This window comes from Carassius auratus, chromosome 32 (genome assembly GCF_003368295.1).
Source record: "Carassius auratus strain Wakin chromosome 32, ASM336829v1, whole genome shotgun sequence".
Classification (NCBI taxonomy): domain Eukaryota; kingdom Metazoa; phylum Chordata; class Actinopteri; order Cypriniformes; family Cyprinidae; genus Carassius; species Carassius auratus.
In genome coordinates this window covers 31,628,710-31,650,446 of record NC_039274.1, presented here as the reverse complement: position 1 = coordinate 31,650,446, position 21,737 = coordinate 31,628,710, and the positions used below count along the sequence as shown (strand labels likewise).

Sequence of the window (21,737 nt, the reverse complement as noted above, 5' to 3'; positions counted from 1 at the left end):
CCAAGCAGAGCTGACCCTACAGTAGTACTCAACACTGATTACTTTCAGACTTTCAAAATATGCAAAAATCCTCTCCAATACAGATTAGAGCTGTCTATGCATTTTGGGATAGAAATAAATGAAATCTGAAACTATTCAGATGTAACTCCCTTTGTAATTGTTAATACTTTGTTAAGGCCCACAACTGAAAATGTAATCATTAAACAACAATAATAATAATAAAAAAACATGCTTAAAACTGTTTTTCTGAAGGACTTTGCTGTCACTGTCACTACACGAGTGCTGCTGGGATGCAATTAAATATTTTCAGTAATTCCTCAAGACGTTAGATGGAGCTATTGACCTCCAAACACGTGATGTTCATCCGTTCACATTTGAGGAAGGGGACAGTTATTGAACTAAAAAACCCTCAGCGATGCATCGGTACTCGGACACCTTCCTCTATCATCTCTATCACATGCGAAAGGTCTGTGCGATCAGACTGAAGACATTCGTGGTGAAGAGCTTGTGAGATGCTTTTGCCGGGAAAACTGTGACGCACCAGCTGACGGAGGTGGCGGACAGCTGTGGAAGATTACGTCGGCATTGCTTGTCTGAGGGACTTTAAAATCCAAATCACAGTATTTGGTGCATCAGTAAAGTCCACTGCTTAATAACAGCTACAGCTATTACGCAAAGACACACAGAGGTACGTATCAAACTTTTTTGGTCGGATCCAGCCAACCGAATCACTTGGACTGATCGATTCATTCACAAGAATGGATTAGCTTTAGTCTCGTGACAGATAAGTATGATAAATGACAACTTGTTTAGATGATGTATTGTAAAACATCCGAAGGGAAGAAGTGTTATCAGCTACTTCAGCTTATAAAACAGAAGACATCAATAACTCGGTCACATTATTGCTTTAGCTCTACAATAATTGACAAACTATCTGATGACTTTAAAGTGTGGTCCATAAAATGAGAGGTACTCCGAAGCCTTTATACGATGATGGTGTGGTTATTTTTGTTCATTGATATTTGTTGGCTTGTAAAATGTTTGTGGAACAAGATAAAGGAAGTGGTAACGCGTTAGTGTTTGAACTCTTAGTGAGTTTAACTGTCATCATTTCAGAGAAGTCCAGTCAAAATGCGGTTGACCGAAGCCGCACTGTGCAGGAGGTTAAAAACCGGAAAAACGGTTGTTACGAATTTTAAGTCTGACAGTGTTTCCTGCACTACTTACTCGATTTATACTTATTCTTACACCACCCTTACTCACTCTACAATGTAGAAAGATTGACGAACAAATTTTTAGGCAATCAATAAAAACTATCGTTGCCCGAATCCTGAACGAATGACTCGAATGAGCCGATTCTTTTTAGGAATCAGAAACACACAGCGCGACCAACGTAGCTCGATTCCTGATCGAATGATTCGATGGAGCCGATTCTTTTTAGTGAATTAGAAACATTCAGCGTGACCAGCGTAGCTGAACGCTAGACTTGCATGAATCAATTCTTCATATATCATCAATGACCTTCCGCGTGACTAACGTAGTCATTAAAAGTCGTGATAAATACACAATTTACAAGAATTGCATCAGGTTTATTAGTGATTTGTAATATCTGCTCTGTTCAATGTCATAATTTCGCAACAGACTGAGGGCGATAAATGACGAAGAATAACATTTTTTTTGTTAACTCCCCCTCAGTCCTCTATGACCTTATGTTCTCTCTGCTCTGACAGGGTTGATGATGGACAACGGAGGGTTTTGCAACGGTTACTATCCCAGTGGAAGCAGTGATGATGAGCTGGTGGATATTTCAGATGTCACAGAGAACTTCACTGAGGATGTCCCGCCTCTGGACCTAGATAACAGAGCGGGTAAGGACACAGGCAATACAGAAGATGATATTAACCAGTTACAGTGGACACGCTGTACTTTTTTAGCCTCTTTCTAAGACCTTTATGCTTTTGCATGATTAACTGGTTTGTTTTGATGTTTAGGTTTTTTTGTTGTACAAAAATGTGACAGATAAAGCATAGACATTTACAGTTTGAATGGAGTATCACACACAGGTTCTGTAAAACATTGGTCTAGTCTTTCAGCCGTGTCAGTTTGGTTAGGTTTCAGATCACTCTTTTCTCTGCTCAGAGACAGATGATGCTGTGTGTGATGTCACTGACAGACTGTTAATGTACCGGGAAGTTCCTTTTTCATGTTTGTATTTCACAGTCTCTACCTTCTTCCTCTTTTCACTCTTCCTTCTTGTCTGAAAGTCTTATTGTGATGTAACTGTTTTACCTCAACCTTGCAAAGCTTGATATATGGGACCCTGGACCACAAAACCAGTCATAAGTCATAAGATAGGACAATATTTGGCCAAGATACAATTATTTGAAGTTTGGAATCGGAGGGTGCAAAAAAAAAAAAATAATATTGAGAAAACCACCTTTAAAGTTGTCCAAATGAAGTTCATAGAAATGCATATTACTAATAAAAAATTAAGTTTTAATATAGTTACAGTAAGAAATGTACAAAATATCTTCATGGAATATGATCTGTACTTAATATCCTAATGAATTTTGGCATAAAAGAAAAATCTATAATTTCTCTACGAATATAACTTAACTTAAATAATGACTTGTGGTCCAGGGTCAAATATGAAGTAGCCTAAATGTCAGAAAATCTAGTTTCTTGGAAATGGAATTGTTTTATACATAAAAAAAAATCTAAATAAAGTTTATATTTGTGTGTTTTTTTTTTTTAAATAAGTATCATCTTTGATACAACAGGTTTTTATGGTATAGTATGATATAGTAAGAATATGTTGCTCTTACTTAAGGAAGAAAAAAATATTCAAAGGCCCAAACTGAGGTAAAATATGCAATGTGCAGTTGCTGATATCTAAACGGCCAAAAAGATGAAATTCTGATAGCTTGTAATGTAACTCAGTGAGATCTTTATAACAGTATAGCAGGCTATTTACATAAAATGCATATAAACATCACAATAATATGGATTAGCAAGATGATATTTAAATGACACGATTATCAAAGCTCTGTAGTTTTTTTTATTGTTGGGTGCAAAAAAAATGTAATGCAAGATGATGATGATTGAGAGATATACAAATAAAATCCCCTCCAAAGCCTGTTGTATAATTTTTGATACTGACTCACATTTGAACATTTGTTTTGTGTGTGTGTATATAAAAGGTGTGGATAATCAAGTAATTATCTATTTTGTATCTGCCATGCATGGGATAAAAAAAAAAAAAAAGATTCATTTTTTTTTTCATGCAATCTAAGTATTAATTCAGAAAATAACTCCAAGTTGCTAGAAAAATAATAATTAATTTTGAGATGATGAATTCATTATAAAATAATTGTCAATATGTTTTTTCACACTTTTCGTGTTCACATCAAAATTCTCCGTTTATTTTCTCAAAATTATGAGTTGCAGATTACCTTTACCTTTATTTATTTATTTTTTTATCCTTTTGGACAAGCTTCTATAAATATTCATTTTGAAATGGATACCAATATAAAAGTTATTCTTAAGTTAACTTTAAAGGTCAGTGAGAGATCAGTGACATTGAGAATATAAGAAGTATTTTGGAGAGTCTAGCTCATGGAGACCGAACCAAATTGTGTCACCTCAGTTCTGTCTCATGTTTACAGCATGCATGATTTGATTAAACTGATAATTGTACGAGGCAGACATGAGTCACTGTGCTAGGCAGGAAATGTAGTTAAAGCCACTGTGTGCATTTTACCACTTCTGGTTGAAGTATGAAGCTTGTCAGAACAAGTCACATGACCCATTGCTCAATATTCATACAAATTATGTCAGCACAGTTATCCTTTAAAGATTTTAGCAACGTTTGCATAAGTTCATTTCTGATTTGAACATTTTAAAAACTGAGAGGAAATAGGTTGAAAAATCATTTTAGGTTTAGCTGCTGTTTTTCATGGTGAATGTCTCTATCCTTCTCTTACTCAGTCTTTACTCTTTCTATTAATTTTGGTTTTGTCCTTAACTGGATCAGAAGTAAAAGACCCAACATATCAGATCAAAGTGAACTGAACGAGACTATATACTACCGAAGAAGAATACAAGCACACAGACTCGTTTTACCCAGCTGCTGGTTCCTCTGAAACCCCCACGCTTTAAACATCTTTTCCCCTTTCAAGTTTTTCCGCTTAGTCAAATCAGACTCAAATAATGGTTTATGGGTCAAAGCTTTACTGATGGATGGCAAATGCTTTGATTGCAACATGACCTTCTCTTGCACCTGTAATTAGTAATGAAATATTCTGATAGCAGAGGCCTTGCTTACAAGTTGAACCTGAATCTATGGATTTGTGTCACATTGTATTAGAGCCAGTCTAAAGGCCTGGTGTGTTTTGCTCTACATGTTAAACCAGCTACTTGTTTGATCTGAAACATTTGACTGTTCTTCACTTCACTTAAGCATCAGTATAAATTCATTGTGTGTGTGTGTGTGTGTAAACCATAGGGCTGGGCGGTGTATACAGAATATCAATATATTCTCCAAAGCGATTTTGGTATGAGGTAATACTGTTTATATCGATATACAATAGTTTTATATAGTGCAACTGAAAAATAGTGGCGCACGTAGTGAGCTGCAGCGGGGAAAGTACATAATCCAATTTATCTTAAACATGAGACATGCTTTATATTAATGGCTTTAAAACAGCTCGTAAGTTAAAATCAGTTGCCCAGTCAGATGCACTGACAGACATGTGCTGACAGATAGGATACTTGCACTTTTTAATGCATTTCAGACTTCAGTGAACGAGCGCGCCAATAAGACAATAAGACCAATAAGCAATTGAATTGGAGTGCAATAATTCTGACTAAAATATACATTTTGCTAAAATATTTATAGGACAATAAATGTGCCATATGAAGAAGTTTAAACCTACGAGTAAGTCTATTTTTATGATTGCACTAACTATAAAGTGACAATTAAAGTAATACAATTTGTCTGTGCTTTTTTTTGTTTTGGTGAATTCTGCATTCAAAAGCATTATTTTGGTTTTTAGAAATTTAATGTTACAATGCTATAATGTAATGTGATTTTAACCCTTTTTGCATGTAATATATAGCATAGCCTACAGGGTTACATCCACTTTATATTTCATAGTCTTTAATATGTACATTGTTTGTTGGACAACATTGGGCAGGATGTGATTTTTTTTTTTTTTTTTTTTAACTACATTTTGACCAAGATATTTTTTTTTGGCCATATTGCCCAGCCCTATGTAAACGTAGACAAAAGCAACTTGTCTAGTTATCAATTCCTGTCCAGTGCGATTCAATCACTTAAATTATAGTTCTTGGAATAAAGAATTTTGTGTTTTCAAGGTTAGGCATTGTTTCCAAGTAAACATGCCAAAAGTGCATGTATTGTGTAAACACATGTAACATTCACGGTGTATCCTGTTCTAACTGTCTTGTATTTTGATGTTGACTTCATTCAGTGTTATTTGTGGTCAGCGTTTGAATTCAACTTCAGCCCTTTTCTTTTTGTTGCGTCTGTCTGCATTAGTTCTGACCTGCCAGCAGTATCACACACACTAACAGCTCTGATGGACAATACATTAGTGAACTTGTTGTTATCTGTAATTCCTTTCAGACCACAATGGGAATTGTCCATGATTAACTGGCATTTTATTTGCACAATAGAAAAATGGCATAGGCATGCAATGCTGCACGAAAATATGCAGTGTGTCTGCTGGTTTCCCATGAGAGTTTGTTGTTTTGTCCCTGTAGGCAGCTGTAAGGCAGATTGGAGGCCGTACAGCAGTCCTAAGCTGATAGATCTACTGGATGACACCGTTCCTGCCATTGGCACTTATGAGGACTTCAACACCATCGACTGGGTTCGGGAGAAGTCTAAAGACCGAGATCGGCATAGAGAGGTGAGCAGGTTATTCCACCTGTTTGTGAAACATTACCCCTCAGTTCCTGCTCTAACACCTCATCGTTCTTTCAGATCACCAATAAGAGTAAGCATTCCACCGAAGCCTTGCTCTTCAGCATCAGTGATGCCTTTTCCGGCTGGCTTCTGATGCTTCTCATTGGACTCATGTCAGGTCAGCCCACATCTTGCCCACTTCCTGTTGACTTGCCTTCTTAAAAGTCACAAAGTGCCTTGAAAAACAAACTTTTCTTCAACCTGCAACTGAATCACACATGAAAAGTGCTCCTTTTATAATCACTTCAGTTCCGTACAATAGAAGAATAATGGTACGTTTAAAAAAAGTAGAATATATAATTAATTAATATATTATTATAATAGATTTTGCACGTTACTGTTGTTAATAAGTCCATTTTGTATATATCCCAATTCAAGATCAGTGCTTTACTGTCAGATGTGTATTAACAAGAAACTAGATAAAAAGTTTGTCAAGACAAACTTTAAGTTGGCTTGAGAAAGCCTAGCGTGAAAGTTTTAAGCAGTTGTTGCCTGACTAGAGAGTTTGAAAAAGTTTGAAAAGTTAAGACAGTTTTAAGTTCGATGGCAAGTTACAAGCATGTCACTAGCATGTTTCTAGCATGATTAGCAAGTGACTAGCATGTCGCTAGCATGTTTCTAGCATGATTAGTGTGGTACTAGCATTTACCTAGAATGCTTAGCAAATGATTAGCATGTCACTAGCATCATTAGCAAGTGACTAGCATGTTCCTGGCATGATTAGCAAGTGACTAGCATGTTGCTAGCATGATACTAGCATGTCATTAGTATATTTAGCAAGTGACTAGCATGTTCTTAGCATGATTAGCAAGTGGCTAGCATGTCGTTAACATGATTACAAAGTTACTAGCATGTAGCTAGCATGTTTCTAGTATTTTTAGCAGGTTACTGGCATGTTGCTAGCATTTTTGTAGCATGATTGGCAGGTGACTAGCATGTTGTTAGCATGATTATTAAGTTGCTAGCATGTCGCTAACATGTTTCTACCATTATTAGCATGTTCCTAGCATGATTAGCATGTTAGTAGCATGTTCAGCAAGTGACTAGTATGCCGCTAGCATGTTTAGCCAGTTACTTGCATGTCAATAGCATGTTTCTAGCATGATTAGCATGTGACTAGCATGTTTCTAATATTATTAGCATGTTGCTAGGATGGATGGATAGATAGATAGATAGATAGATAGATAGATAGATAGATAGATAGATAGATAGATAGATAGATAGATAGAAAAAGTCAGATGATAGATAGATAGATAGATAGATAGATAGATAGATAGATAGATAGATAGATAGAAACAGTTATTAGATAGATAGATAGATAGATAGAAACAGTTATATGATAGATAGATAGATAGATAGATAGATAGATAGATAGATAGATAGAAATGTCAATATTATTATAAATTACACTTATTATTGTCAAAATATTATTATAAATTACACTTGTTATTGTCAAACAATAGTAATTTTATGATTTAATTATTTTTATTTTTAATACCTGCACAACCCCAAGCGCTACCAAATCTGCTCCTGGCGACCTGAGTATAGAAGCATATGTCTGACATAAAAAAAAAAAATCCTAATTATTAAAAAATGTTTAACATATGAAATCATAAATAATAATAAAAAGCTGACCACAATTTAGAATTGCTGTTAATAATTATGCTGTTGTATCTCTTAATGAATTTGTGTGTCGTAATTGTTTTTATGACTGTAAAAGTTATAACTTTCCAAAGCATGATTTGTGTTTGTGTGTGTGTGTGTGTGTGTGTGTTTGTCAGAAATGGGCTTCCATATAAAACTAAATTCCTATTCAAGTACACAACACATCACACAGCATTTGTGACATAGGGAGAGTAATGATACCTCAGATGTTGATGAGAGGTGATATTACTTTTCTTTGCTGTCAGATCTATGATTTTAGCCTGGTGGACAACAAAAAATTGAAAAATTTAATAAACTTGCATTGAAGAAAGGTACTAGTGTCATATCTAGGAGCCAGAATATCACAGAAACTTGAGGATGAGCTTGGGCCAGTAAGCAACCACTGAGTTGTGTGCTAAAATCTGCACTGAACAAACACATACCAACACTCTGGCAAACTCCTATAAAACCCGAGCATTGTGATGGATAGTTTGCATTGGACAAACACCACTTACATTCCCTTTAAAAAAATTTAAAAGCAGTGATTGTGTATGATGTGAACTGAAGGATTTTTGTCCCCCGTCTCACCCCTCACCAGGAGCCTTGGCTGGAGGTATAGACATTGCTGCCCATTGGATGACGGACCTTAAAGAGGGCGTGTGCCTGAATGGGTTCTGGTTTAATCACGAGCACTGCTGCTGGGCGTCCAATGAGAGCACTTTCCACGAAAGAGACAAGTGTCCCCAGTGGAGAAGCTGGGCAGAACTCATGGTTGGCGTCAGTGAGGTGGGTTCAGGCACATTGCGTGACAGAGATCCATGTTACCAGAGCAAGAGTACAATAAAAAGAGGAGAATATTGCATGAGAAATCATTTCATCGTTATGGTGTGGTTTACGGCTTTGAATCAAGTTTTGCATATTTTTTTCCAGTGACAGTGCAAACATTTGTGGTTATTGTTTTCGTGAAACATCACATTGTTACTGACATGTTTGACGGATGAAGAACAGATGTATGTTTCCTTTTTATATTCTGTCTGATTATTGTAATACGTGTTTTCCTGTTTAGTGGAATCCAAGATTTACAGGCCTGTTTAGCTCAAAGATTTTCAAATAAATGTATGATAAAGTGTTTTGCAAATTCGAAATGAAATGAGTTCCAAGTGCCTCTCTTCACTCTGGATTACAGTTCTTTGCTTGTCGCTGGTGTTGGGATGTACTACCGTTCAGACGTTTGGGGGCTGTCAAATTTTTAATATGCTTTTAAATTAGTAATTGTTTTATGGTTGCCAATGGTTAACTTGCATCACTTATTTAAAAATCCAGTAGTGGTCCATGATCCTGTAGAAACCATTCTAAGCTGCTGATTTGTTGAGCAGTTTAATTTTGGGGAAAAACAATGACGCTTTTTTTCAGGACATCGTATTTGAAATAAAATAGTTTATATCATTAGAAATGTCTTCGCTGTCACTTTTGATCAATTTAATGTGTCCCTTATATTTTTAAAACTTATTTTTGGTAGTGTATATTATACACACCCTTGTGGTACAAAGAGTAAACTACAATATTCTTTTTGGAAAAGTGACAAAAATAACATAAGGAATTTATATATATATATATATATATATATATATATATATATATATATATATATATATATATATATATATTTTTTTTTTTTACTATAAAAAACTGGCAGCATATGTTTAAATTTAAACTTTTATTCGCATATCCTGAACTTTATCATTCTTTTTAAAAGTAATTTCTGTAGATATTTTTTTAGGATGCTGTCTTGCATAAATAATGCTAGGCATTATTTTAAAGACTTTTAAACCAACATCTCATTAGGGAGGGAGCTTCAAGCCTTAATTAGGATGTATGCCTCCTCAAATCTAACAGTATTAAATTATTTTTATTTATTTTTTTTGACCCAAAATTCTGAATCAGGGTTTCATGTGGAATGTAAGAACAATTGTGGCCTCTTAACTCTAGATATTTCCTGCAGGGGGTGTCAGTGTATAAGATCCTTATGTTTCTCTCGTTTCCTGTGTGTGTCCTGCAGCAGGGCGGTGTAAATGTGCTGAATCATTTCATGTATGTGAGCTGGGCTCTTCTCTTCGCCTTCCTGGCTGTGATTCTTGTGAGAGCTTTCGCCCCTTATGCTTGCGGTTCAGGAATACCAGAGGTGAGATGATCCTCAAACGCTCACACACACAATGCATCATGCATCTTTCCCCAACAAACCACTCATTCTAGGACTTTTCTGTTTCGTCACTTCAGCTTCACATTAGTTGTGACTTCAGAACCCCCCCCCCCCCATTAAGTAGTAGGCACTTTATACCTCAAACTCTTTCTTCAGGTTAATTTAAAACTGTCTGAGTAAAGTGAGATGGTGAATGGACACAAACAGTTGGATCGAGATTATATCTGTATATTGCACCGTTTTCGACAGTTCCACAATTTTCTGTACTGTTTTCAGATGTTCAAAATGTTTTCAGATGTTCGACCACAAATGCTTCTGCTTTCTAACCCTGGCAGAGAGAACAATGAAGGGCTTTCTGTCAGAACCCCATGTTAGATTATTGTAGTTGTACTACTGATTTAAATTCATGTGGAGGAGTTGTTAGAAGAGAGACATTTCTAATGCCTTTTTCTAAAACGGTCCATTAAGAGCTGTTTATATGCCAAGAATAACTGCTTAACCTGCGTTCTTTAACTTGTAGTCGGGAAAATGATTTTGAATCCTGACTAACCAGTCTTTAATTCTTGCAGATTAAGACCATCCTGAGTGGCTTTATAATTCGGGGTTACCTGGGGAAGTGGACTTTGATCATAAAGACCGTCACACTTGTGCTGGCCGTCTCGTCTGGCCTCAGTCTGGGGAAGGAGGGTCCGCTGGTTCATGTAGCCTGCTGCTGCGCAAACATCCTCTGCCATTTCTTCACCAAATACCGTCGAAATGAGGCCAAGAGACGAGAGGTTAGAGGAACCGGGAGATAAGGAGAGGAGTGATGGAGAGATAAGGGAGAGGGGAGTGTGGGATAGACTGACGGAAAAGTAACAAAGTATTTTGCGACTTGGATCAAAACTTGTAATGTAATACGCTGATATAAGCCTCTTGGCTTGGTCTCTGTTAAGTGATGTGCTGGAAGTTTCCAGTGCCAATTTGGTAATAGAAATGGCGAACAGACAAGGCTTTTTCTAGACTATCCAGGGTGATGTATAATTCATTTTTCATGAATTTAGGATGGTGAATGTGCTCTTTATTTTATTTTACTTGGGAAATAAGAATGCAATGGAATGTAAATGAGTAAATATCAGTTTTTGTTTGTGTATCAGGTGTTGTCTGCAGCATCTGCAGTGGGAGTGTCTGTAGCATTCGGTGCTCCCATTGGAGGGGTGCTTTTCAGTTTGGAAGAGGTAAGCATTTTATTTTTTTTTCTGTAGACCTTTCATAAACATTGATTCTTGTATATTTCTGAATTGAATGTTTATGTTTTTTTTTTGTTGTTTTTTTTACCTTTTGGAAAGGTTATTAAACAGTCAGCTAAGTAAACCCAAAATGAACCCAGATGGGATCAGGGATCATTTAGAGGGGGTTATTTCAAGATAATGTCCAACTAAGTGTCTCGGTATAGAAAAAAATCACCCCCTTTAAAATAATCCCATTGTGTTGTTTTTTGTTGCGGACACATTTTTTGTTTTATCCAGCTGTATTTAGATATAACAGCAACTTGTCAGAAAAATAAAAAAACAGATTCACACTGTGTTGGAAAAAGGATCACCCGCCCCATCCTAAAATTGACTCAATCATGTGCATCTAATCACCTTCTCAATGGCACACAAAGCCATTTAACTTTCAACTGCAATCCGCTGTGGTCATTTTGATTGGCTCAGCATGAAAAGAGCGTTTCTCGGAGCGTTTCAGTCCTTGGTCGTGCAACTGAAGCAAACGATCAACTATGGGTGGCAAGGCTCTGTCAGAAGATAAGGTTTTTTATTTTTTAATGTTCTATTTATACTTACCAAGGTTGCGTTTATTTACAAGATACAGTAAAAACTGTAATATTGTTTAACATTATTATAAGTAAAAGTAAACAAAAATTGTGATCCATTTTTTTTAAGTCTCTGATGAATATAAAGTTCAGTAGGACCACCTTATAGCCTTAGTGTCACTTTTGATCCACTTAACGTGTCCATAATGAGTAAGTGTTAATTTTTTACTGACCCCGAGTTTTTTTTAACAGTTGTGTTTGCTGAATTATAAATAAACTGTGAAAACATCAGCTGAATGTTCTTTGAACATCTGACAGTGACCGTATTTCTCATGCATTTCTATTTCAGGTCAGCTACTACTTCCCTCTAAAGACTCTGTGGCGTTCGTTCTTCGCTGCTCTGGTCGCAGCATTCACCCTTCGCTACATTAATCCCTTCGGCAACAGCCGACTGGTCCTTTTCTACGTGGAGTTCCACACTCCCTGGCATCTTCTAGAACTTATCCCTTTTGTGCTTCTGGGCATCTTCGGTGGGCTTTGGGGTGCTTTCTTCATTCATGCTAACATTGCTTGGTGCCGTCTCCGTAAGAACACCCGTCTTGGCCACTACCCTGTCATTGAGGTTCTGGTGGTCACCCTGCTCACAGCGTTGCTGGCGTTCCCAATCGAGTACACTCGGATGAGCAGCAGCGAACTGATCTCTGAGCTGTTTAATGACTGTGGTCTGCTGGACTCATCCAAACTCTGCAACTACACCGTCAACAGTGGAAGCACATCTGGAAGTGTTAATGCCACTGCCGCTAATGGTCTGGGGGCTCGGCTGGCGGGACCAGGTCTCTATACAGCTATGTGGCAGCTAGCTCTTGCTCTGGTCTTTAAGATGCTCATCACTGTGGCTACATTTGGCATGAAGGTAACAGACCTAGATGTGTTTGTGAAGGCAAAACCGAATATCGGGGCAGTTCGGAGAATAAAACCACAAAATTAGTTAATATAATGGTTTTATACAATAACTCCACAAATTGACTATGGTACAATATGATTTTGGAAAGGTTTTTAGTTTCATGGCTTTGTCATGTGACAACAATATGGTTTCCTAAATGTTGGTAAAGTGGGCTTTTTTAACTCAGAAACTGAGTAATTATTATGCCTGTTTCAGCCTTGTAATGAGGAAAAATAATATGAAATATTATGGCTCTGCCATCTTTATCTATTAATTCTGTTTTGCTCCTTGTTCTCTCTCCAGGTGCCTTCTGGTTTATTCATCCCTAGTATTGCGGTGGGGGCTATAGCAGGCAGACTTCTTGGAGTGGGCATGGAGCAGCTAGCCGTACACAACCACGAACGGGACATTTTGAGAGGCTGGTGCTCTCCAGGGGCAGACTGCATCACGCCGGGCCTGTATGCCATGGTGGGCGCAGCAGCCTGTCTGGGTGAGGGGTGATTCAGCTGCATTTCTGTGAAAATCTACTGAACATTCATTTTCCAGATGTTTTATTTTTCACTTCGCAACCAAACTGCCCTGCACAGTCTTTCATGCAGAAGCATTTAATGGTGGCTTTCAGGAGCAACGTAGCCTGACCTTGCTTAGTCATTGACTCTATTGACATATTTCCTTCATACATTCTAATAACTTGCATAAGACTGTTAAATCACTACATCTAGCTATAATCTTGCTGCATTTTCAAATTAGCAAGCAAGCATTTTTTCTTTTCCTTGCTAGGTGGTGTGACCCGTATGACCGTCTCTCTGGTGGTCATTATGTTCGAGCTGACGGGAGGTTTAGAGTACATTGTGCCCCTCATGGCTGCCACCATGACCAGCAAATGGGTCGCTGATGCTCTGAGTCGCGAGAGCATTTACGAGGCCCACATCCGCCTCAATGGTTACCCTTTCCTGGGGGCCAAAGAAGAAATCCGCCACAAGACTCTTGCCACGGATGTGATGCGGCCGCAGCGGAGCGACCCGCCACTGTCTGTGCTGACGCAGAGCAGAATGACTGTCGAGGAGGTGGAGAGACTCATCGCAGACACCACCTACAGCGGCTTTCCTGTGGTTATCTCACAGCAGTCTCAGAGATTGGTGGGCTTTGTGTTGAGGAGGGATCTGGTCATATCCTTAGGTGAGTGTCTTTTTATTGGTCGCTCCACATATTTACTGTTTTTTTTTCTTTGACTTAGAAAACCCTGTAAATAAAGTGTGTACAAGGGCTGTCCCGAAAGTATCCAGTCATGTAATATGAAAAATAAGAGATGAAAAATGTAGTAGGATGCTTTTCCAAACCTTATAAGTAGTTTATATAAACACACACACACACACGTTTGTTTTTGTGAAAAGTGGGGACATCCCATAGACGTAATGGTTTTTATACTGTAGAAACTGTATATTCTATCGCCATTCACCAACCCTACACCTAACCCTAACCCTCACAGGAAACTTTGTGCATTTTTACTTTCTCAAAAAAACTCATTCTGTATGATTTATAAGCGTTTTGAAAAATGGGGACATGGGTTATGTCCTCATAAGTCACCCTCTCCTTGTAATACCTGTGTCATACCCATGTCATTATACAAAGTTGTATCCTGATATGTCACACACACACACACACACAAAAACATACTTCAATTCAAAAGGTTATGGTCAGTTCTTTGAAAGAAACCAATATTTTCATCAGTGTTTAAAACCATTGTGCTGCTTAATATTTTTGGGAAACATAAGTGTAATATAAAAATATAAAGTGTAAAATTATTTTTTACAATATTTCTAGGTTGTATATTGCTCTCTGTTAAAAGTTACTTGCAGGCCATCATGACATCAGTAGGAGTCTAAACCAAGCCAAGTGACTATAAAGCAACCGACCACATTCTGAAAGCAATTTTTTTTCTTCTTGCTACTAAATGTCTCAAACCAAACCCTTGATTATCAGTCGAAGAGTTGATACCGCAGAGATTTTGTCAGCCTGGCGCCTTGTAAGTGCAACTTTGTTTCTGGATGACTGATTAAAAACCAGTGTGCCCTGAATCCAAGACATTTTAGAGCGGTCCGCCAATCAGATTGGAACCAGTGATTCCAGCCAGTTCCTGCCAGTTTTGTGTGCAATATGATGATTTCTGAACCATCCATGGGCTGCCACAGAAGTGTGGTTAATTAACCCTTGTTGTAATTGATAGATTAGTTGAGTTTATCCAGCTAATATCCCTGTGTTTTTTCCCCTCAATCATCTTAGAAAATGCACGGCGGTATCAGGAGGGTGTAGTCAGCGTGTCTGCTGTCCTGTTCACTGAATGTGACCCGCCCGCGTCACCCAGCGCTCCTCCTGCAGTCAAACTGCGCAGCATCTTGGACCTCAGCCCCTTTACGGTCACGGCTCACACGCCCATGGAAATCGTGGTGGACATCTTCCGCAAGCTTGGCCTGCGGCAGTGCCTCGTCATTCAGAATGGGTGAGTCTGTCGACATGCATGATTTATATAACTATGTGGTCTCTTTAAAGAATTAGATGAGATGCCAATGTAGAAGATTTTAGTTTTCTCCCATGGGAAGCAGAATGAAGCTGTAATTTAGTTTTTGCCATGTCAAGCTAGATTCGACCGGGCCAAGGAGAAATACACAGCATTTTAGTGATCATGTCTCATTTCTAGCTGTATGAACGCAGGTCTGACTGAAAGATTTTAATCTCAGCTCTAAAGTTACACATTAGTTCTCTTTCAAAACCTAGTGAGCTACCAAGCATTAAAGGCAACATGTGGCAGCAACACTACCTAACCTTCTGAGATACAGATTTGGACAGCATCTGAGACGGCTAGAACCTAGAATAGCTTGTAAAAAGTGTGATTTTTAGAACTGGAAATTGTGGAAAATTTATAAAACCTTGCACATATTTCATAATTGATATAATTTTATAGTAATGTCAAGTGTAGTTGTATTATTCTATTTCTATAGTCCTAGTTTCTTAAAAAAAAAAAAAAAAAAAAAGCTTTGTCAGTAAAGCAGAACTACCATAAATATCTTGATGGGCCTAGGAATATTTTCTTTGACAGTGAGGGACCTGGGAGTTGTGCAGATGTTAGAACCACTGCTAAAGTACAACAAAAATTAGTACAACTAAATAGGTTAGCTTAGCACCATGCTAATGTCATTATCTGTTGGAATCAATTGAGTCAACTCTCCCATATCTGTGTCATTGCTGCCCATGTTGAGCATTTCAAATCAGAAATGTATAAGGTTCAACATCAGTTCGAATGTTGCCTTGAGGGCTGTTCATGATTTGCAGTGTCAAAAGTCAGCCAACTAGGTTTAAGAACAGAGCTGTTGTCTCGAATTTGCAGTTAAACTATGTTCGTTAAACCTTATGTAAATAGACACCAGCCCAAGCAGGAGGGCTGTCGTAGCTCAGCCTTTGCTCTTCTTTGATGGGGGCCTTTATACTTATAAAAGTCCACATTGAGTTTTTTTGTTGTGTTTTTGTTTCCACATGTCCTTTCTCATATGAGTGCTCCCTATTATATTTGTTCAAAACAGCTGAAGCTGATTCCTCCTGGAGTTCTTTTAAAGTGTGTGTTTTAATCCGGTCCCGATGTTGAGTGAATCAACGTGGCTGTTTCTCAATCCCTGTGATCCACCCTTCAAGTCTATCTAGGACAATAAAAGGAAATGACATAATATAAAAAGAGTGCGTGTGTGTGTGTGTGTGTGTGTGTTTTCAGTCTTCTCTAAGAACATGTGGCATTGAATCTTTACACAAACGCAGTCTCTCTCATGCATATGCTAACTAGGACCATCTGTTCAATAATTGTCTGTTTGATTTGTGTGTCCTGACAGATCAATGATCTGTATTAATTAAAAACAAGAATCCTTTTTCTCCCTCTCTTTTCTGTCGCTCACTCAGGCGTTTGCTGGGAATCATCACTAAAAAGGACATTCTTAAACACATGGCGCAGATGGCCAACAGAGACCCGGAATCAATCCTCTTCAACTGAAGACTCTTAAGACTGAACAGACAGGATAAACTGACTCCTGCACACACACACACACAGAGGGCTGAATCATCCTGCGATGATGCTGACAGTGGTAGGACTCTGTGACACTGAGGTACTGCTATATAGAGTGGTCTGAGAGTGGCCTAAGGCAGCTTTTCGCAGCTCCAGTAGTGGACATGTTCAGACAGGAGCTGTTTATCCTGTCCGGAGGCTACAGAGACAGCAATGTGAGTAATGCTGTCCCCTCACACCTGTGACACCTCATAAAAGCTGATCTGAATTGTTGCCATCAGGACTTGCTGCATGTGGACCAAATGCTTTTCCTGTCTGCATTTATATTTAAATTTGGGGATCAATGACGACTTCTTTTTTTGTGTTCTTTATTAGTTTATGGTGCTTTACTTTACTAAAAGTAGCTTGAACTAACTTTCCACGGTTGCTAGTCTCTCAGGCTCGTCTGGGTTGCTGGTTTTTGGGAATTTGGGGTATTTATTGGGCTGGGAGACCCAACTGACTGAGACCAGCCAACAAAAGGTAGCTTAAGCTATTATTTAGCAGGATTTCCATCCCTGGAGTGACGTTTGACCTCTAAAGGAACTTCAGAAGGGTGAGAACATTCCTGAGATGATCTGGCAAACGTGCGTTAAGGGTGTCTTGTCTGAACCTGCGTGTGTCGAACGATCCCTGTGGGAAGATGTGCCGCCTTTTGTCAAAATGCAGTGAGATTTGGTGTATCATATTGAAAAGTCATACAGACGCACTTACTTTTTCTCATTTATGCATATTAGCTAAACGCCGCCAGTAGTGCTGTTCCTCTATTTCTCACTCTAAAGAAGGAAGTTTTGAAGATAACGCGCCACTTTTGAAGCGTTTTATATATGACTTCAACAAGACAGAAGTCAATGTTGATTTTTATTGTGGATGGTGCCTTAAAGGAATGGTTCATCCAGAAATTCTGTCATTTACTCACCCTTTTAATGTTCCAAATCTGTATGATTATTTTATTCTTCTGTAAAACCTAAAATAATATATTCTTTTGAGAGAGTCTTAGTGGGGGCTTTTGTCGATTGCAGTGATTGCAACTGAAACTGTTTGGTTACCAACATTCTTCAAAATCTGTTCTTTTGTGTTCTGCAGAAGAATACAAAGTCATACTGTTTTGGAACAACATAAGGGTAAACAGATGACAGAATTTTCTTTTTTGTATGAAATATGCCTTCAACAGTTATGTTGAAGTGCCCTGGTTCTCCCTTTGTCATTCTGCTATTACAACAAGCTATTTGGTCTTACCAGTGGCATATGATTTCCAAAAGTTTGTAGTGGCTGCTAAACAACTGATTTCCACTCAGCTTCCCAAATGAACCAAGCTGCTGTTCCTGTGTGGCACCACCAGGCGACACTAACTCACAGACTGTTCATTCTGGACATTGTGCGCCATCTGATTGATTCTTGGCCCGGTTCACTTGCTGGGTGTGTTGCGGCATTCTCTCATGTCATTACAGTTGGGACTCCTTACATTTCTATGCTCACAGTGAGCACCTGGGCCCCTCGGTTCCTTCATCCATCACCTCGCTGTCCTTCTCATGTAACCAAGCTATCATCCTCAGACAACCTCAGCGAAGCATCTCCAGGCAACTCCCTTGTTTGTCCGTGAGGACCCAATCATGACATAACAAGATCCTCCCTGTAATGAAAGGGAAACACTCATACTGTAGTCCTCTTCCTTGCTCGACTTTTATCTCTGTGCATTTTAAAACCTCCACCCTCCAGTTTAGTGCATGGTATTTTTCCCCTGCATTGGCATTTGGGTGGTTTATGACCTATTAAAGGCATTTGATTCTTTTCGTGCCTGTTCTAAATGCTCTTTCCCTACTCGCTGTAATTCCCGAGAGCTGGATTAGGGGCAGGGAGGTCGTGGAGGGCTATTGTTCCCATTCGCTCCTGCTCGTCTGGGCTCCCGGTCGCCAGGATGTCCCCCGACCGCTTCCCTTAAGCACCGTCACGCAGCCCCGACCGCCTTCCACTCTTAGAAAGACAATTTCCGGTCCAGTCTTTAAACAACAGGCGATTCTGAACTATATAATAGAGTAGGGGAAAAAAGAAATTCTTGCGCTGTGATTATTGAAAGAAAAAGGTGTGTGTATGTGTGTGAATATTTGTGTGTGGGGCCATAGGGGTGTTGGAAGGAGAGATTACACTTTTCTCTTTTGCCTTCCGTGGAAAACTTCGAAATATGGGAGGAGGGAGAGCAGAAAAGATTAATTAAACAGTGTTCACTGGTCAGTGGAGGGAGCGTTTCACAAAGGTCCCCTCTGTGTCACAAGGGGGGGTTATTGGAAAGACTTGGCATGAAGGACTTTCACTCATTCCTGCAATCCGGGTGGGTGCTGAGCCTCTTTGCGCTGTAACCCAATACTCGATTGGTGCAGAAGGACCCAGGCCAGGACAGGACCAAATGAAATGGGCAAGGACATGCAACAGACCTCCTATGTTCTTATCTACAGAACGTGGCTCACAGAACGCAACTTTTCAACTCAGGAAGCAGCATGTAAACAGCTGTTATTTGGTGTCTACTTGCCTTTTTCTATGCAAACAGTTGAGGGCTGAGGACAAATGCTTAACCTAAGTAAATTGCTTTTACAGGTGTCAATGAGCATGTATATCCAATTGTTTTGTTTTTGCCAAAAATACTATACGGTTATTACCAAATTTATTCTAAAGCACTTATCGGAGATGAAGTATGTGTCCATTTTATGGATGAGATGTTAGCTTTAATAGGTATTTATTTGCACACAAATGTTTTCCATTACAGTATTTGTATGTCTGTGCTTATATCATATTGTCAAAAGAACTTTTGTCCATTTGAAGAAACCTGAATGATGCATTCCATGCAGACTTCATTCATCTGGAGGTCAAAAAGTATGTTTATGTATTAAATATAAAAATAATGGCTTATGGCTTCAAGTTTTTGGTTTATCTTACATACTCAAAGACTCCAGGACTTGAAAATTCCAGAAATATTAGCATTCACCCCCAACCCAGAATCCCAATAGACTCTGGTGGCTGTAGAAACAGATCCATGCTGGTTCGTGTTCAGTGTGGTATTTGAAGGAAATCGCTGAGGGTCTCTTAAAACGCCACAGGATTGTGGGTGAGTCTCATCTATTGCTTCAGAACTTTTTTTTCCCCCACAACTTTTGAAGGCCAATGTTTTAATAGCTATTCTTTTGCAACTTTATTATCAGGAATATTGTCTTTTGAAAAAGCACAAATGCTTTTTAAAGTAGCAACAATGTGAAATGATCTGTCTAGGGCGTGTTTTTGCTTGTTTTTTTTTTATTGTTCACAGATGACTTCGAGAATAATTGTACATGGATCTGTAAACAAAACACACCCTTGTAATTCTTCAGCTCAGGTTCATTGTGCTTGTAGCGTTTGTTAAAAAAAAGCACTGCTTTTATGTAGCGCGTTACTTATCCTGTGCCATTTTAAGATGGGTAACGTATGGAAGTCTGTTTCTGGGTCGGAGTTGAAGAAATAATGTAATTGCAATGATTTTGGTTGCATTCGTTTCTCACAATCTGATACTATATCTCGAAATGTGAGATAGCTACAACTTTGACTTAACATCTTACATTTGTTCCTATATATCATATCAGAGCCTTTCTCTCTTATTTTATTTGAAACTGGCCTCATTTCAGTGTCTCAGACAGGAGAGGAGATGGCTATGGGACTGAGGGATGATGATTGTCTCTCAGGAAGGAGGTGATCCAGCCCCGCCGCCGCTCTCCCTGTGCCAGCTGTCCCATTTGTTTACTTGTGTTTACTCTTTTTAGGCCCTGCAAAAATAAATGAGATAAGTGAATCCTGTGTGTGTGTGTGTGCTGAGATGTTTTGATTCGGAGAGCATTTTGATTCTTGTGACATTCCAGTGTTTTCTGGTGGATTCTGGGTATTGGGGAGGACAAGGTTGGGTTTGTGAATAGGAATGCCTGGTGGTCTTCATGAATGGCAGAAAAGTTTTAACGATGACACATATGAGTGACAGATTGCTTGGGAGCGCTGGCAAGGGGAATGTGTGATGGAGTGTTTCAGTTGATGTGAGTGAGGGTAGATATGCTCAGGGTGTGTGTGGCCACATCTAATAGTGAATAGATTGGTGTGTGTGGTCAATGCTGATTTAGTAAAATGGTGTGCTTGTGAGTGTGCTTTCTTTTTCCTTTTTTGATGGTGAGACATCAGGATCCTAAGCAGACGTGAGAATGATGGTGACTCGTAGTTGGTTGTCTAGAAGACAGAAGATGCTTGGATCTGAGTGCATACACTTTTATGTGGGTTTTCATATGACAAAATATCCCTTAAAGGGAAGGCCCCAGTGGTGAGTATATGCTTCGTAAGCAAGAGTCGTTATATATCTGGCATTGTATTTTAAGAGCTTTGTTTATCTTGGCCATAGTGCAAAGATAAAACAAATTGTGAAATATTGTAAAATGTCAGAAGCCTTGCCAACTGGTTGAAATTGTCAATTGTTAAAGTGGTTTGTTAATTGAACAAACTAACTTCCAGTCAATTAGTGGAGATACTAATAATAAATTTGCATCCTACTTACCTGATTTTTAGCAAAGTAGTAATTACTACATGGTGAGCATTATGTATTACATTATGTAATATTCTTGAGACATGCTTAAGAGGTTTGCAATGTGATCCCACATTTTGAAATCATGTCCTGTTCATAAATAAAATATATAAATTATTTATTTGTTATTGTTTTTTTAAATAATTGTTTCTGAGAATTTAATACACACACACACACACACACACACAATAAATATAGTGCATAAAAAAGTATCTTATACTCACCAAGAACACATTTAACAAAAATAGAAACATAGCTAATTTTTTTTTCTATTTAAATACATTTTAACGTAATTTATTCCTGTGATGCCAAAACTGAAATTTCATTAGTCTTCAGTGTTACATGATTTTTTATAAATCATTAGCGCTCAAGAAACATGAATCATTATCATCAATATTGAAAACAATTATTCAAATTATATTTCGTAACATTATACACATCTTCACTTTTGATCATTGAAATGCATCCTTGCTCAAGTATTAAAACAGCAACAATTA

General features: G+C 38.3%; 1 protein-coding gene across 3 annotated transcripts; it reads left to right on the top strand.

The window, feature by feature from the left end:
- The first annotated feature begins 354 nt into the window (after nucleotides 1-354).
- Nucleotides 355-21,357, top strand: LOC113052149 (H(+)/Cl(-) exchange transporter 5). Of its 3 annotated transcripts, none has more exons than XM_026216501.1 (13): nucleotides 355-688; nucleotides 1,731-1,868; nucleotides 5,785-5,933; nucleotides 6,008-6,107; nucleotides 8,232-8,419; nucleotides 9,696-9,815; nucleotides 10,403-10,609; nucleotides 10,970-11,050; nucleotides 11,975-12,538; nucleotides 12,872-13,058; nucleotides 13,349-13,747; nucleotides 14,852-15,068; nucleotides 16,514-21,357. In XM_026216501.1, exons 2-13 carry the CDS (start codon nucleotides 1,736-1,738, stop codon nucleotides 16,602-16,604), a joined length of 2,436 nt encoding a protein of 811 aa, XP_026072286.1. In that variant the 5' UTR covers nucleotides 355-688; nucleotides 1,731-1,735; the 3' UTR covers nucleotides 16,605-21,357. The 3 variants fall into 3 exon arrangements, with proteins under 3 accessions (XP_026072286.1, XP_026072285.1, XP_026072287.1); XM_026216500.1 differs by having other exon boundaries at nucleotides 9,693-9,815; XM_026216502.1 differs by having other exon boundaries at nucleotides 477-1,905; nucleotides 5,819-5,933; nucleotides 9,693-9,815.
- The last annotated feature ends 380 nt before the right edge of the window (nucleotides 21,358-21,737 follow it).